At 41.7% G+C, this 17,872-nt stretch overlaps 1 protein-coding gene across 1 annotated transcript in view; it reads right to left on the minus strand.

The window, feature by feature from the left end:
• Nucleotides 1-17,872, minus strand: part of ptprua (protein tyrosine phosphatase receptor type Ua) — a 162,008-nt gene that overhangs the window by 10,605 nt on the left and 133,531 nt on the right. The window contains exons 17-27 of the mRNA XM_076157262.1: nucleotides 17,694-17,854; nucleotides 17,167-17,354; nucleotides 14,980-15,052; nucleotides 14,595-14,671; nucleotides 11,498-11,515; nucleotides 9,037-9,073; nucleotides 5,813-5,910; nucleotides 3,989-4,105; nucleotides 3,690-3,844; nucleotides 2,400-2,535; nucleotides 836-985 (exon numbers count right to left, since the gene is read on the minus strand). Of these exons, the coding sequence (XP_076013377.1) occupies nucleotides 836-985; nucleotides 2,400-2,535; nucleotides 3,690-3,844; nucleotides 3,989-4,105; nucleotides 5,813-5,910; nucleotides 9,037-9,073; nucleotides 11,498-11,515; nucleotides 14,595-14,671; nucleotides 14,980-15,052; nucleotides 17,167-17,354; nucleotides 17,694-17,854 (1,210 nt within the window). The remainder of the gene's footprint in view (nucleotides 1-835; nucleotides 986-2,399; nucleotides 2,536-3,689; nucleotides 3,845-3,988; nucleotides 4,106-5,812; nucleotides 5,911-9,036; nucleotides 9,074-11,497; nucleotides 11,516-14,594; nucleotides 14,672-14,979; nucleotides 15,053-17,166; nucleotides 17,355-17,693; nucleotides 17,855-17,872) is intronic.

Genomic DNA, 17,872 nt, shown 5'->3' on the forward strand with positions numbered 1-17,872 from the left:
AGTGCAATCTTATGAATGAGCATATTACAAAGCTATGGAAATTGAAATGGAAGGGCAAATTAAAGAGATTATCCAACTTGCTTCATTTTGTAAATGACTCCCCAGTGATTTTCCCCCCAAAATGAATAGAAGGTTCCAGCTCATAACTGGTATATTGCTACATGTTGCAATTATAATGGCTTATCTCATTGGTGTGCTCACATGGACAGCACTCCAAGAAAGTAATTGCACTGCACATGAAGAAGAGGATTTGTAATTATTCTGGCCAAAGGTCGCCAACTTTTTTAACAGCATTTAAACTGGAAGCATGCAGACACCGAACCGCACGACCAATATATGAACGATGAAAATATGGACTCATTTAATGTTGTACTGATATTAAAATGTATGGAGGGTAATAAGGGTAAACACCCAGAATGTTCCTGTATGGGACTGGGTGACAATATCAGTAACGACACTGATCTGAGCCTCTTCCTCATGTGTCATCCTCTGAGCTCAGCATCTCTCTCTCTCTCTCTCTCCATCCATTAAGTGATTTTTAACATAGCAGCAGCTACAATCAATTCAATAAGTCAAAGGTCACTGCGGCTACAAGTTATTCCTGCTTTACACGCACGCGCACACGCACACACACACACACACACGGTTCTACTCATAAAGTGTTGTTGCTTTCCACATCCAAGTGGGTGACCTGGCTTGACCAGATGGAAAATATGCAGTGTTGGACCACAACAACTTTATTTGCACCATAAAATGGCAAACAAATTCGTAGAAAATGCGCCCATAGAAGTAGGATCAAGGGACAAAAGTGGAAGTGTGCGTCTGTGTGCGTTACCTGGAACTCCTCTCTGAGTTGGGACGTGTTGCTCTGAGAGTCCACCTTCAGCATCTCCTTAAAGTTGAGAGCAAATTCATTGACGGGGACGGCGGTCTCGCCACACAGGCAAGCCTCCAGGATGGCGTCGTGAATGAACACGTACTGCTCCTGGGAAAAAAGCAGCAACTTTTCAAACTCGCACAAAACCCACACTGCACTTAGAAACACAGTAAGTGTAAATTGCCCACTTGCCAAGAACAACATTGAATTTAATTACTGCTGTTGAATGTTGAGTAATAGTCATAACTGTCAACTGTCTTCACATTAACATGCCCATTTGTTTTTAAGCGCTGTGTTGAATATAAATGGGGGGGGGGGGGAGCACAGCAAACACACATCAAACAATCCAAATGCTGCCACACAATATTCAAATAACGTCATGAGCTGAGCAATTACTGTGCAAATAGAAAATTTGTTTTGACACTCAACCAAACAAAAGATCAGAGAGACGAGGATACATTTAAAACTGCGGGGACATAAAATCCACCTTTCTCTAACTTATTTACACATTTGAATGTGTTCAGTAATTACACAAATATGTAATCAACTGGTAGCCCCAGATGGAAAGTGAAAAAGATTCAATTAAAAAAAATGAGCTAAATACTATTGTTTTGGTATTTAGAGCCGTGACATCCGCGCTTGCTAATAGGGGCACATTTAAATATGAATGATTTATAAATAATAATGAGATCGTTTTTTATTCTAATTCTCCTGATGTGTTGGAGATTGAATGCATGATTGACAGTTGGAATCAAATTCTCCACTCAATTTCCTTGAGGATTTATCGTCCTTTGTCTTTTTATTCAAAGATATTAACAAAACAATATTATCCATACCTAATAATTTCTTCTTGGCAACTGCTTCTTTTAACATCATTGTTTTATATTTAAATCGGGACTGCAGAATTCCAATGTGGCATGATAATTATACTCTTTGTAAAAGCTAAAAGTAATCATTAACCTTAGAGTTTTGTTTCGCCTGCAGTGAAGTTCGTGGTTTAGGTTGTAGTTTCAAGGTGGCATACTAAACACATTTCCATCTTCTCTCTTTGCATCCTTTGAGTTGCTTTAATGAACAAAATACACATTGATCCACTTTTACTTTCTCTTGCTGCAGCACTGCTGTTCACACTGAGTTAGCACAGATCATTTTAGATGCCGTCTCTTTGAAGCAACCCTCCTCAAAAGACCACTCCGTTTCGCTTCGACAAATTCTAGCCTTGTACTCTGTGTTTAACCAAGTGTGTAGGAAGGTAAATTCATATGTAACATGTCAATATCAATGACAAGTAAAGGACTACCTTATGGGCAGTTTAGGAGCGATTGTTTGATGTACTGAGTGCGTTTTTATACGTCAACCTTCACAACACTGACAATGTTCAACAGATACACGAGGGGAAATAACAGAAAACAACAGAAAAACACGTTTCCAATTATGTTTTCCATAGTCACCAAACAGTTTCAAGGATTAAAATCACTATAGCTTCATATTGCTTCTATGACTTCATCACCCTCCCACTCACTTCAGTCTGGATCATGTTGATGCGTCGAGAACAGAGGGTCTTCACACAGTTGTAGATGTCCACCACTCCTTCACACTCCGCCATATCCAACATGACATCCAGCACGATGTAGCAGCCGGTCCTGCCTGCGCCCATACTGTTACAGAGGCGAGAAGACAGGGATCGTCATGCCTGAATAAACCCGTGAAATGAGACGTAGCAGCGGGAAGCCTTTAGTAATGTTCAAGGTACTTTACCCAAAGGCAAGTGCAATGAGAGGCTTTGTTCTTAAGAGAAAGAGGGGATACAGAGTGACTGTGTTCCAAAGGGAAAAAATAGTTCATAGATTGAAATGCTAAAGTAGAAAGCCTTCAACTGGAGAGGGGTAAGATGTTTAACAATGTCCATATGTATCAGTCTATCTATGCCATCCATGGGTCTAACACTGAAATGAAGATGTGCAGCTGTTGGTGCGTGACTTATTCCCCTCAGGTTAAGGCTGAGCAATTTCAAACCCCAGATGAGGTCCTACAGTGGCTTACAGTTTCGCTAAAGAACAAGTAATCCATAAGGTTCTATATTTTTCCAGCCACCATAGCAGGAGCTGTCCGACAGCCACATAAAGGTGGAGTGCAGTGCGGTTAATTTGGTGCCTATATAGGCAGAAAGCAAACAGATTACAAAAGGTGTGTATGAGCAAAGCTGTGGCCTACTATTAAGTGTATTCAGAGTATCAGACCCTTAGATTATCAATTACGTCCCACTGTTTGATCATAATACTGGGGATCGTTTATGGGAAAAGATCCGGACTAGAGGTTCCCGAAGGCCACTTTAAGCATCGACGACAAAGACACAACACACAGCAAAAGAAAAGACATCAGCAACACAACAGCTGCTCCATTGAAAGATTGAAAGAAGATGTCGTTGAAAGAAATTCTACCTTGATAGACTGGAATCTCGCATAAGTATTATGAATTATGCACAAGTCTTGTATATTTGCCTTAATCGCAGTGCAGACAAAAAGGACCAGAGTATGCATGTAAACATAGAGACACTGTTTAAAAACCTGAGTTTATTTTTGTTTGTTGTAATTCTATGAACTTTTTCTTTATCTCAATATGCACCACACTGAGAGTCAGTCAGTAATTGTCTTAATTGTAGGGTATTACCAAAGAAAGTGAGGAAGTTGCAACTGTGCACCGAATTATACTTGCATCTAGTATTGGAAAATGATGACAGGAGGCTGTGTGAGGGGAAAACTGTTTTCCGATTCAAGAAACAAGCTGAAATAAAATATAATTGATCCGTTACCTGCAGTGGACCACAACAGGCCCGCCGTCCGGTGGCGTGGAGGCCTTGACCCGGCGTAGGAAACCCAGCAGGCCGGTAGCGTGGTACGGCACGCCGTGCTCAGGCCAGGAGGTGAAATGGAACTGGCACACTTCATGTTTGGCAGGATAACCTCTCTGTAAACCAAAAACTGTCTCATTAAAGGCATCACAAGAGCGGAAGTAATCAGAGATGTGCCACAAAATAAAAACCAAGTGAGCAAAAAGCAAGGGAGGCTATATAAAGAGAGTTTGGATAACAAAAAAAAAATAATGCCTCACCCGCTCCATGGCGAAAGTACGGACAGTGTACTCTGCCAGTGTTTCAGTCTTCAGCAGTGTGATCTTAATGTCGCCGTAGAGCTCAGTGTCATCAGGCCAATACTTGCAGCACTTCATCTGCACAGACAACAAACAGCCCGTTAAGGTTTGCACACTCAACAAACAACAACAAACAAGCACTCTGCAGAGCGCTCGACTGTTCTAATCTTGTGATCTTTGCATAAAATCTAGGATTCACAGGCCTGTACTTTTACAACACTCAAACTGGATAGTAAACACAGCATTTTAGCAATCTTTTCTTTGAGATATAAAAAAAAAGGACATGTTGTGACCAGGGTAGGAGACGTTTTCTTTGAGATTTTCAGATTTCAGTTTTGCATTGTGTAGTTCTTCGACGCTGTTGCAAGATATTGTCAGGACTCAAAAGAAAAGGCTTTTGTTTTCTTCTCTCTGCAGTCTCACTCTAACCCGGCACAGCTAAGTTTATTTTTCAAATCACAATGGCTGTTTTAGTTTTCATTGACACATTATTGTTGTGGGGTTAGCGTTTGCTTTTACAGCTGGTTGCACCTTGTCAACACTTTCTACTGCTTCAGGCAACATATGACTGATATTTTCCCCAACATGGACAATGGAGACAGCAGTTACATAGTTATGTGAATATTTGACAAAGGAAGAAATAAATGTAGACAAAGCAAAACATAATATGTATATTTGTTAGTATAGGCAGCATTTTTGCCCCTTTTATTTTGGGTCTCGCATTTTGTGACCCTGGCTGATATTTATTAGGTAATGTTGCTCTTATGTGATGCCTGCTGCATACTGTGTGATAATAGTGATGAAATGACTGTAGTTAGTTGTACATAACACTGTGTGAGATGGGTAGAGGTATAGTACAACCTCAGTCATCTTCTGTATCAGACTGTACATAATCAAGTTTAATGAAAGCCAGACTGTGTGACGATGCAGATTGAGGTCAGCGATATGTTGTCAGATGTTTTCGATCTTTTGTGGTACTAGAAGAAAGGAACATACAATTACTGGATTTCCACAAAATCCTTGTATTTGGTTTATCCTCTGTACTCTGTGTCATCTCAAATGCCCAAACGGTTTGTTTTATGGAGGTGAGCGCAGCAGGATTGCAATGGAGAGATTTTGATCACAGGTTTCGGACAATATCGTCACAGGCTTTGCTTGCAAGAATGCTAAATTGGACATCAATGGATGTGTCTCATAGTGCAGACGAGGACCACCATTGTGTTCCCAAGCAAACCGCAGCGCTTTGAAATATTAACTTTTGTCTCCAAATAACCAACTATCAGTCTAAAGAAAACTTTTGTGAATAGTTTGGACCTAAAGCCAACAAAACACTGAAGTGTGAATAATTGGGCTGACCGCTTTGGTTACACTTTAGGAGAGATTTCCTGACATAATATTCATCCTTTATAAGATTACTTGCTAAACATTATTCTTACTGGCAGACTGTAGTAATTTTATACACCCTGAAAACAAAACATTGTCATATAAACATTGACTAAGAGTAACCTGTGAAGGAGGAGATATTGATTATACTGTTATGGAACATACAGTAAGACCAGATTATCCTCCAGATTTCCAGACCCATCAAAGTTTGACCTTGGAAGGAACCCACTGCAGCCAAAGGTGATCATTCATGATCACACATAACCAGCCGTTTCCGCCCACAACATGGACTGGAGCAGCACTTTTGATATATAGTGAATGATAAAGTGAGCTCCAGAAATACATTCCCCACATCCATCTTGCAGCTGGAGAGGTCACAGGACAAAGGGAAGCGAAACCTACCCTGCCCACTTCCACCAGCTTGGTGATCATCACAATACTGAAGCAGTTCTCCTGCCAAACCATGCGCCAGAAGTCGTAGATCATCTCCTGCTTGGGGCCTGTGTAGGAGGTGATATACAGTGGTGGAGAGGGGAAAAACAGAGGCGAGAAGGTGGAGGAATGGAAAGAGAGGAGGATATGCAAGGCGGAGAGATGAGCCATAAGTCAGAGAAAATAGCAGCAATAACCATCAATGTAGAGGCGCTGTGTAATCCATGCCAGGGAACAGAGTAACAATGTGTCATTCATGAACTATTGCCCGATCTGTGTTCTTCTAATACTAGGGAGAAATGTCATTTCAATACACCCACAAATCCTCAGCTATTGTGCAAACAAGCTCCTGTATTGCATAGCCGAGGCACCAGTAGCTGACACAAATCACAACCCCGTGGAGAAGAAGACACTTTCATTGATTTTATTACACTGGCGCTGATAATATCACAGGATTCTGCTGCATATTGCCACCCGTGCTGGATATGCTATGACGTCCATTCATTTTCACCTGTGATGCTCGCAGGCTTTGTTTAAGGAATATTACCTTGTCCCTTGTAACTGATCTTTCGAGTGAAAGTTGTACCTCATACTGTATGTTTTTGTGGGGGCAGGATTGTATTTCTTTTACGCTCTATTGCATAACCGGCAGGTGTATTTTGTTTCTAATAGGGTACAAAAAAGCAATACATATAGATCAAGGCCGACAAGAGACTTTTTATCTGCACAAACAGATATACTGCAGCATAATCACATACAGTCAAGCATAGAAGAGCACTAGGTTTGTTGATGTTTTCTGTTCCTGGGGAAAAAAAACTTTTGTCTGTTCGCCCAAGACCTACAGAGGTTGAAAAAAAGCAACAGAAGAAAGAAAGGGGACGACCTCATGTGAGTCTTGCGTCTGAACATTTTAATAGTCACAAGAGGAAAGGCTACTTCAACCAGTGTATTCCTGTGAGCTATAGTCTATGTGTATCAGTGATATGCGATGTAAATTTTTCAGTAGCAGCAACAGCAGCAGAGAGTATTGCCAGAGGGTCAGGGCTCTTTGTTGAGAGACGGCTGGTACGCCATCCCAGCGGCCAGGAAAAATCTGTATGCATAGTGCAACATGCTTCTCCTCTGGACTTAGGTGCTGAGAGTGGACTTGGCATTTCTCCTTCCCGTCCACCTCACCCACCTCCTCCTACGTCCTCATCTCTGGACAATAATGAAGAAGTCGCTGAGAGCACCTTCTACCTTCAGATGCATTTAAGCTAACACACATCACAGTCGCCACCTGCCTCGACTGAGGGCTCCCCCTGCACATACTGTACATACTAAACATGTCCTGTGTGTGTGTGTGTGTGTGTGTGTGGACTGAACATGTATTGATGAGTGGGTGGTACAATCTTTTTTTGAGGTTTTCAAGGACAATTCTGTTTTCTGAACAATCTGATGTTTGGAGCTATAGGTAACATTTTGGTTAATTTATTATGTGTTTTTAATATCTAATTCATGATAATTAAGCACTAGCAATCAGAGGTGGAAATGGAAACATAGGTAAGCACTTAATTGCCCCGATTTGTTCACACAGCCACAGTGTAAACAGCCGTACTTGAAATTTATAATGAACACTTCAGCTCATAATCATAAAAGCATATAGCTTCACTTTGAATGATTTCATGAACTGGACTCTGGATTTTACTTTACAATATTTGGAAATATGTTATTTATCATGATGGATTTTAATTTATTGTTAAGCTGTCTTAAGAATCTACAGAATTAAATTGGTAAGTAAGTTAGTTTAAAGCTATAACCTTCAGTGTAGAGGTGTGGTGTAATCCATGCCAGGGAACAGATTAAACTGTGCCATTCATGAACTATTGCCCCATCTATGTTCTCCTGATTGTAGGAAGGAATGTCATTGCAATACCCCCACAAATCCAAATTAGTAATGATTTGATCCTAAATTATAGCCAAAGCTATTCTATGTAATATGTGGGTATATTTTTCTTCATGTCTGTTTTGACAGAAGTACATTTTTTTGCTATTAACATGACAGCCAAGACAGGCAATAGAATTAGGCATAGAAAACTAGTAATTACAGAAACGTAATTATATTAAAATCTAACTGGCAATTAAAAAAAAAAAAAAAAAAAAAATTCAAAATTGAGTAATTCTACACATTTGCATTTAAGGCTTATTTAAAGCTTGTACTTTCTCTTGCCGCAGCACACAGTGTGTAAACCGAGGTTCTGTCTCTTTAAGGCCCTCTGTCTCTGTTTCTAATTGGCTGCAGGCAACGTGCGCAGCCTCTCTAGCCTTGTACTCGTGGTTGCAGTGTGTGTGTGTGTGTGTATGTGTGTGTGTGTGTGTGTGTGTGTGTTTGACAATGTTAAACAAATAAACCCTCTTGTATTACACTATAAAAATGAAAGAAAACACAATAAACTTCCTATGCCTTTAAATAAACTCCTCCTTACTTTTGTTCTACTTGATAAGATTTCACTGATACACTTCGACATCATTAGCATATTTAAGTTGTCTCTACCTCTGCCTGCACATGGACGAATGTGGAACGTGAGTGTGAGCAGAATGTGCAAGAGAGGGAACATTTCACAGGTAACTTTTCTGAAGCGGCAGAACTGAGACCAAAGTGGAAGATGGAAAGAAATCAGAGGGGGATTACCAACTAAAAAACATTCACTGAATAAATAAGATCAGAGCACCATGAGAATAAAGCGACTGGGTGTCTTGCTCTCTCTCTCTCTGTCTCTTTGTCTTTCCCTGCATCTCTCTCTCTCTCTCTCTGTGTGTGTCTGTGTTCGTGCCGCTTGGGGAATGCAGCCTATAACGCATATCAAACCGACATCAGAGAGACGGTGCGCCACACATGCAGATGGCGGGGAGGAGAGACGCGGGAGAACAACTTCACAGAGTGACAGTCCGCGGTGCTACAGTGCAGATTGACTCACAGGTACAGTCAGTTGTCTCGGAGAGATAAGACTTCACCGCGAGAAATCCAGATGCAAGTGTGACGTAATTCAGGCTCCTTGTTGTTTACTCATTAATAATTAAAATAGCTAATTTCAATACTGTTGGCTGGGGTGCTGTGTAAAGAACAGAGCCTCAAGACAAACAAATGTACTCGGATACATGCAAACACAAAGAGCGTAGCAGTGCGACTGCATATTCTAGACATAGTAACTCACCTTGAGTGGCAATGAAGTGGTTTGATCGCTGATAGCCCTGCGTGAAGTTGAAAGAGAGGGAAAAAGAGATGGGAGATAATTAATAGTTACACGTTGACACGAAACTCACAGACCTCCAACTCTCTTTTCACCCCTGCCATCCATTCTCCTCCACTCTCTCTCCATTCTCAGCAGCGACTCATCTCTTATTCACCTCAGAGCAGGGTTTGATGTCAGTCGTCCAACAAATGTCTGTCCTCCAAACTATTTCAGACGTCGCGCAAACTTATCCAAGAGTGCGACGACGTTACTTTGTAAAACACATTTGCATTTCAGAAAGGCCAAATTATTTGGACTGTTCCCTGTTAAGGCCCCAAGCTAAACTATCTCAGTTGAATCATAATGCAAAGGGAAAAAAAATGGCCCTAATTCAGGTTTTTGCTGTCTGACTCTGAGCCAAGTCATTACATGCAGAATGAGCGAGCTGCATTTCAAAGGCGGCTGGCTCACGGCGCTTTGCATGCAGCCAGAGCTGCTGATCAAAGGTAGATTGACAGTGAGCGATCTTTGGCTTTGGGAGTAATTCTACCTGAGTGACACTGACTGATCAGGCTGTCTCCTCGTGGCTCAGCCTGGCATTAGTGCAGTTATGATACAGTGCGCATGGTCTGGAAGGCTATTAGCCGTGTCCTGGCCCTCCACCAAGCACAGCCCGGCGTGGTGAATGCAAAGCAGTGTAGCAGGATATATTCAGAGGATTAAGATTTCAGCCCTGTCTCATCACTCCTGGGTAAAGTGATTCCAAACTACTGTGTACGGTAAACATTTGTACACATACTGTATACACACACACACACTAATGCCCCCCCTAAAGCCCCACACATTGATACACACATCTCAACCAGGCAGTCACACAAATTACATTTCATAACCGTCATGCCACAGAGGGAAGTTGAGATGGATGGCCATCACTGGGAAAGAGTGCTGCAGCCCTCATTCCCAGGAGCCTCTGTCACTGAGTTTTCCTGAGCCCACCAGTTTCCTGTCTGTCCCCTAGGCAACCACATTTTTCCAACACCAAGCAAGCAGAAAAACAGCAAGCAATGTGATTACACAATGAATCGAAAAGAGGGAAATAAATACATGCAGGGTCAGCTGAGATGAAAAGCCACCAAAAGATAAATTAAACAGAAGAAATGTCAACATATTTTTGTTTTTACTACTAATAGTGCTAATTTTGTGTGTGACTATTTTAGCTTACTAGTAAAATGACAGGAGGCAACTCTGACTGTGGCATATGCTTGATAAATCTGTTTTATTTCAATTAAGCATAAAGACCTGTGCTTTCCCTGTAGTGTAAATGTGAACATGACTTCTCTATGATAATCATTTTGTCAATACTTTAAGCATATGGTTCATGAATCCACGAGTGTTGATATTGTGGTATAAATTAAAAAGGAAATGCATCCCCATCAATGAGTAACACTAACTCTACTTACTAACACTGACAAATATGAGGACAACAACAATTAGCATAAAAGGACTTATGTATGTTGAAAGGGAAATGATCATATATAGTATCCATGCTGTGAGAGCGTTGAAGTACAAGAAAAATAGTCAATGTTTAGCGGGACCCAAACCTTTGCATAATTACATTGTTTCCAAATTTCATGATTTCCTATTGTAAGGAAAGTTTATCTCTATGGTTAGTGCAAGCTTATCCAGGGCAAAACTAGCTTTTAGAAAAATATCATTAATATATGAGGGGGAGGTCGTTAGTTTAATATATGGTCATGCCTCCTGTGATGTGTGTACACTATTTCATTTGCCTCTTTCTAAGAAGTCCTGGCCTAAAAGGTAATAGAATATTTTAATTGTTATTACTAAAAGTAGAGCCAAAGTTGCATTATCTAATTTAGTCAAGTCAGGAACCTTTTCCTACTCAGCCAGGCTTGATGAGTTTGGGCTCTGACCTTGCTGTCCACACTTTATATATCTTAAATATGAGCTTTCAGGAGGGGAAAACACATTTTTGACTTTGCATGCATTCTGCTTTGTAGCTTGTGTACCCTCAGTGTATTGTCACTAACATTGTTTATACAGTCTGCTGTGTCACAGTGTGAATAGCTCGTGTTTTATATGCAGGACGTGGCCTCGTCTTCACTCCTACTTGCACATGTGTGGGACAGCCTGACTTTTTTTTGGGGGGAAGGAAAATAAATAAATAAATTAAAGCTCCAGGTGAGTATGTGACTCCAGATGAAAGAGGAAAAGATAGACTGCTGCAGCCAGCTTGGGGAAAATTAAACTCAGCGGAAAGGCAATGGCTTCAGGTAGGAGCGGCTCAGCAGCTCAAAAAGCAGGAAAAGGGGAAGGAGAGGTCTGCTGCTGGACAGAAGCCGTGGAAAGCCGGCAGCAACACCGAGATGGTGCGATGTGACGAGGACACGTGATGGAAATAGAAGAGAAGCAAGGTACTTACTTCCCTGTTTATCCGAATCTAAGAGATGCCAAAGGTTGAGAGAAGTAGGGGATGAAAAACAGAGAGAGAGAGAAAGAAGGCAAGGAAGGAGGGAGAAAAGCTAGTTATTGTGCTTAAAGACCAAGAAAGGAGGATAATGAAGTTGTTAAGAGAGCAGAATGCACCAAAGACCTGTGAGGAGAAAGTTCAAAACCCTCCCATGTCTCAGCATGATCCCTGATTTTATTTTAAGGCACATAAACACATTCAGACCTTTTTGTTACTTGCACTCCTTTCAGTTTCATTTAGTGTTCCTGAACAGAAAAGGCAGCTGGCAGAATTTGCTCTGAATGTCAAATTGTGTCCTTGTTGTGAAAATATGCAGATGTCACATGATCAAACAGCACGCCAAGACAAAACACCTCCCAAATTTAAATGACATGTTACATTGCCTGTAGTAATGTGAATATTCTTTTTTAGAGGTGTTTTCTTCACATTTCTGTTGCAGCCGGGGATTAGCTTTTCTTACGTTTATCTTGTCAATGAGAGACAACAAACCTCTCTTACCGCCATCACCATCCTGCCTTCCGCAACACTTCGATGAGATAACGCTACAGACTGTGTAGTATAACACAATCGTAATACTAAAGAGGCAGCCATGACACTCACTACGATATTCAATGCACTCTGCACCAGTGTATGACCTTTTCTTTGACTGAATTTGTTGTGGTTTGATGCTGGCGTTATCTGATTGGTCTTTTTGCTCCTTTTATCACATTACAAACAGTTGAAGATGATTCAGCATCTGTATGAACGTCTGTACAGATGTCATAATGTGAGAATTTATCTTTCTCAGTGATCGCACTCCCGCGTTTCTGCAGGGCATCTCAGACTTTCACTCTAAGCTTTTTAACCTTAATGTGCCATTTTTGGTAATTGTTTCAAATCCATTCTCTCTCGTTCTTGAGTCAATTGTTCCTAAATGTAGTGATCAGCTCGTTACACCAGAAGACGCCTGATTTCCTCCGCATTCTCCCACATTCGACAGCTACTTTCCTGTACGTTCCCTTTTTGACACATATAATAACATATAATTATCCAGGGCACAATTCCTTTAATAGGTCCTGGTTTCACTTTTGTCCAGGCCATTGTAAAATGTCTTCTCTCCTCAAGTGAACTGTACCAAGGGTTCATTTGCAAGCAAAGACCACAGATTTTTCTCCAGTGCAACCCAACTATATGCTGCCAAAAGGGTCCAAAGTATCTACAAAGTCAAAAAAAAACATAATCTGATTGAAATCAGCATTAAAGAACACTGCTGTAGTCCAAGTCACCAAACTAGATATAAGCTGTAACAAGTATTCAAGCTGCATTGATGTACAATCGGTGTAAACATTCTGTGCACGTATTTCCCCCAGCTGTCGCATTTCCTCTCATAAGCTGATTAAGCAATCTTGTCATATTCAGCTAAGACTGCAAACCCTCTTAATTCCATTCATGTTCAAAGTATAAGGCTTACTCTGCATTTTTTGCTGTACAGACATAAATCACGTTGAGTGTTGTTTTGGCTGGTTCGGTTGTGGCAACACTTGCTGCTCATTAACACTTACACCACTAATGAAGGAATCACTTCCCTTTGACCAAGCCAATAGAATTGTAACTCACTCATCATCGTTTCTATTTAGGGTTGATTAGCTTTAGAATGTCTGTTTGGTACCGTAAGGGCTAATCAGGAAACATGTTGTAGTTTTTTTCCGATGTTATTTTCACTGACATTGGCACATATTCAAGATTGTGCGAGTGTAAATGGCTTAATCAACTCAATCAATTCATTTCCGGGTAGATTCACCTCGTGTGTACTGAGAAAAGCTGAATCCTCCTTGATTCTGTGCATGTGAACGGACTGTACTTATATAGCGCTTTTATCCTAAGTGCTTTATAATGACCTCACATTCATACACTGATGGCCCCCTGCCATTCATACACTGATGGCAGAGACACACCATGCAAGGCTTTAGGAGCAGATAAAGGTTCAGCGTCTTGCTCCTTCCAATCCCAACACGACCACTCTGCCATCCTGAGCCACGCCGGGCCTGCGTGTATTCACCTTACTCACATTTTGTCTTTAATTGAAGTCATAGCGTCATAAAGTCATACAATTTAAGTCTCAAAATCCATGGGAAAAAAAGATAAACCTGCGTGGGAATAAGAGATAGAATGTCCCCTTTTAACCTGCGCCTGTGAATCTACCGTTTTTTCCCCTCGTTGTTGTGTGCCAGAGGTCTTGGCTTGGCATACAGGTGGTGGTGTAGACAGCCCTCTTAATGAGGCAAAGGTCCTAGCCCGTCCTAATGGAGCCCTTGCAGAGCACTAAAAGGGATAAAGTGGTCTGGCAGAACACGGTGATCCTTGACATTACGTACTCTGCCGGAGCAACCCACATACGCTCAGTCAGCCATTATGTCCATGTTTTTTCTGTCCACTCTACATTTATTTTTGCTCAGCGAACAATAGTGAAACAAAAGACCATAACATTACACTGTAAACCCTACTTGATCTTAAGAGCTCATAAAAATACCGGCGTGGGTGGCACCAAAAAATGTTTAGCTTTTTCAAGAGAGGTTTGTACGGTAACGTTTGAATACTCAGACACTGTTGGACAGACAGAGTAGTATACCTGAGGTCCACAATCAAAATGGACTGAGGGTGAAATCGTAATATTTCAAAGAAGATGAAGAGATCAGTCAAGTTATATAGAGTTTGCATCACTGTGCAATGACACTTGTCACTATGGAAGCATTCCTGTAGGTCACAGGTAGCGGCACTCCAAGCTTACAGGCTCTTGTAGGAGCTTTGCAGTTGCTGCAATAAAACCTCATTTCAAAGCCTCTGTGATCAAGGATGCATACAATGCGGTGAACTGCTGTCACTACGGAGTCTGAAGAGCGGCACAGTAGCACACCCAGGCTCCGGCAACGCGTCAACATGTCCTCTGAATCAATCGAATCCAATAAAGCAAAGTAGTACGAGCTCTTAAGGTCGGGAAGCTGTAGGATCAGCAAACGAGGACAGGAAGGAGGGAAATTGGGTGTAAAACAATACATGACAGATCACTTACGTCTATGTAGTTGGCATTGACGTAGTCAGAGCTGGGGTCTGCCAGCAGAGAGTGGAGCTTAACTCGATGTCGATCATCTGGAATGCACAAAAAAAATGGATCAGGTAGTCAATGATGTCATTATTGGTAGTCAATATGCTGTCTTACTGTTACAAATGAACTATAATTGTTTAGAATTCAGTCCAGGTTTTTGAGCTTTCTCACTATATGCAGTTTCAAAGGCTTTTACACACACATTCTGACTCCAATGTTCAAGGCAAGATATCATTTATATTTATATCAACAAAAAGCCTTGCACGCAGTATTTCATGGTGTGTAAAATGCAAAAAAAATGCAACAAATTGCACTTTAAATCAATAAAATGATTCAAGTACGATGAACTCACGGCTGAGCAAGCTATCGTGCCTTCCTTTGGTCTTGTCCTTCTTTTTTGTGACATCCCAGCCGTCGAAGAAACTCTGCAAAATCCAAATGAGATACATTTTACGTTAGGATAGATAGGACACAGAGACAAAAGGACAAGCCAGTGACAACAACCCAGGACATGGTGCATTGTATAGTCTGTAAGAACTGTCTTCTTTCAGGTCCGTCTCCTTTTCTTGCAGGTTTCAGTTTTTCCAGAACATTTTTTTTTCTCTGCCCTTCAGCGTAAAAATCTTCATCTATCATTTTTTGTCTGTAACAAACCCAAAGTGAAAAGATAAAAGTGAAAAGATGAAACTTTCTCGGTAATGCAAGTCTGTCGGCTATTCAAATATGTTAGTTCAGTTTTGGATTGAACATCAGAATTTGCCAAATCCAACCTAAATACCTGCAACCATTTAGGTTTTTCACATTTCTTCGCAACAGGAAAAAAGGAAAACTCGAAACCTAAAGCCTGTTTAGCACAACAAGCCTTGAGGAAAACTGTGCCAGTACAGCCTCTTGTTTGTTCCGGCAGCATTTGAGACGTGAGTTCATGTAAATACCGTCAATGCTCACCCCAAAAAGCTCATTTTGGAAAATAAGAGACTAAGGAACAAAATGCAAAAGCTATGGTTGTATGGATTTTTTTGTCAACAACCTTGACCAATAATAACACGGCCCAGGTATCAGAAGTAGATAAGATAAAGTTCTTCTTGAGCTCTGCAAACAGCACCAAAACAGCCTGCAACACTGAGTCTTGGGACTTCCCACACCTATTTTTGAGTTCTACATGATGAGGACAGACTAAGACTGGGCGATGATGGGCAGCACTGAGACAGTGACGAAGCTATCGCACCATAATAGCTCAGTGCTACAGTGCTAAATTTGTGACAGCTGTTTATGACACTCAGCTTATAAATCTGCCAGCACAAGCAGATGAGTCAGTCAAATTACATCAATACTATGACTGAAAGAAGAGCAGGGAAAAGAAAACAAACGTGAGCTCAGTTGTGAATGCATACAGTGCATCTTTCTTGACTTCTATCACATTCTGTTGCATTAAACTCAGCTTCTCGACTCGTGATATGGCTGCATCACTTGGCTCATCCAGGCACTCACTGCACACTGTGGCATGGTAAGTTTCTCATCTTCAGCAGAACAATCTCTTCTAGGCGAGAGGCCCAAATTGGGACCACCTGAGACCCAAGCCAAGCTGGGGGAAAGCATGCTGATCGTGGGATTACATCTGCCACCGGATGCTATACAGGTAATGCCTGATCTAATCCTCCTTAACAAACCTGCCTTGGTCCATCTCCTTCTATTTTTGGAGCCCCGTGTCCCGTGACTATACATACATATGCAATCTGCAGCATTTTACTATTATTTAATATTATACAACTACTACTTGACACGCCGGGTGCTGAAAGGCCCACGAAGATGCTGCATCAACCTGTGGACGATGTCATATTTACTATATCGATGTTTCTTCACTGACTGTGGTCCCAGATGTTGCTTCCTTGACAAACACACTGAAGGCCTTGCTCATTCAAAACCCCCTAAAATGCCTTAATGTCTGATCAATGGTAGCAGCACGAGCCTGTGGGAAATAAGGGTTATGAAGGCTGACAGCAGTGTGCACATGCGTATCTCCTTCATCTTGTTTATTTCTTCAGGCGTCTGGGAGCCACAGTGAGGAGGAAAAAGCGACCCATATATTGATTTGGGACAGGAGGGAATTTGTTCGTTCCCCCAAGGGATAGTTTAATGAATGGAAAAGGGCACCTGGCCTCCTGCATGTGGAGGCTTAACAAAACACTGGCTGATGCATTAAGTAGAAAAAAAAACTCTGTAAGAAATAACTTTTCAATTCATTAGTCCAGGTTGTTTTGGTGAATCTGTATTATCTCCTAATACAGATGAAGTGAAACAGCTTTTTATTGTTGTGCATGAATATTTGATGGTCCACTTGAAGCTTCCTTAAGTAATTATCTGCACTAATACACAGAAAGGGATCTGTACACCCCTGAAAAATACTATCAGGAGATTGTTAGAAACAAATTAAAATGAAGCCTCTGAAGAGTTCGGCTCAGACCGTGTCCCTTTCATTCTGCTATCCCTGCCGATCTCATGCTTATCAATTGAACGCTGTCTTTGTTCTGCGTCTTACCTCGTACTCCTGTTTGAAGCCGTAACCCTCGGCCGTCTTCATTTGGTTGATGTGCTGGAGCAGGTCGGCCACTCGCACGGCCGGGTGGAGCTGACCCGTGTGATACGGCGAGCTTTTCCGCCGACAGTGGCGGTGGGGTGAGCCTCCGAGTAAGCTGCTCGACTCGTTCACCGAGCTCCGCTGTTCGTCTGAGAACATACACACACCTACATTACAAATTGTTATGTTGACGTTATGTGAGATGGATGTTGTTCTTTTTATTCATATATTGCCTCTGATACACCATCGTCTTGTGGCAGCTTAAGGAAAAACCCCAGCATACCTACAGAGGCTATAAGGGCTCGACTGGCACTGCACAATATTCCAACAGACACAAGACTTGCTGGAGATTTCCACGAGAGCCTACTTATGGTCTGGTAGAACAGATAGTAGACGTGTAAAGGAAACATGGCTGAAGGTCAGAAAAGAAGGAGTTTTGTCTCTCTAGGGCACCTTTTCAAAGTACCCTTACACTCCTGCTGTCTTACTTCGAGTGTTGCAGCCGTGGGCATCCATAAAGGAGTGGGCCATCCTCTCGTCCTGCTGAAGGGTGCTCTGCTCCGTCATGCTGCAGTCTAAGGAGCTCAGCTTTCGACTCTTCTCCTGGCGATAGGACATGGCTGCCTTGTTTATGGCCACCTTCTTCCTACTGTACAGACGCAGACAG

Source organism: Genypterus blacodes, unplaced genomic scaffold (assembly GCF_046128005.1).
Source record: "Genypterus blacodes isolate CSIRO-AG114 ecotype Tasmania unplaced genomic scaffold, CSIRO-AGI_Gbla_v1 ptg000072l_1, whole genome shotgun sequence".
Lineage (NCBI taxonomy): Eukaryota > Metazoa > Chordata > Actinopteri > Ophidiiformes > Ophidiidae > Genypterus > Genypterus blacodes.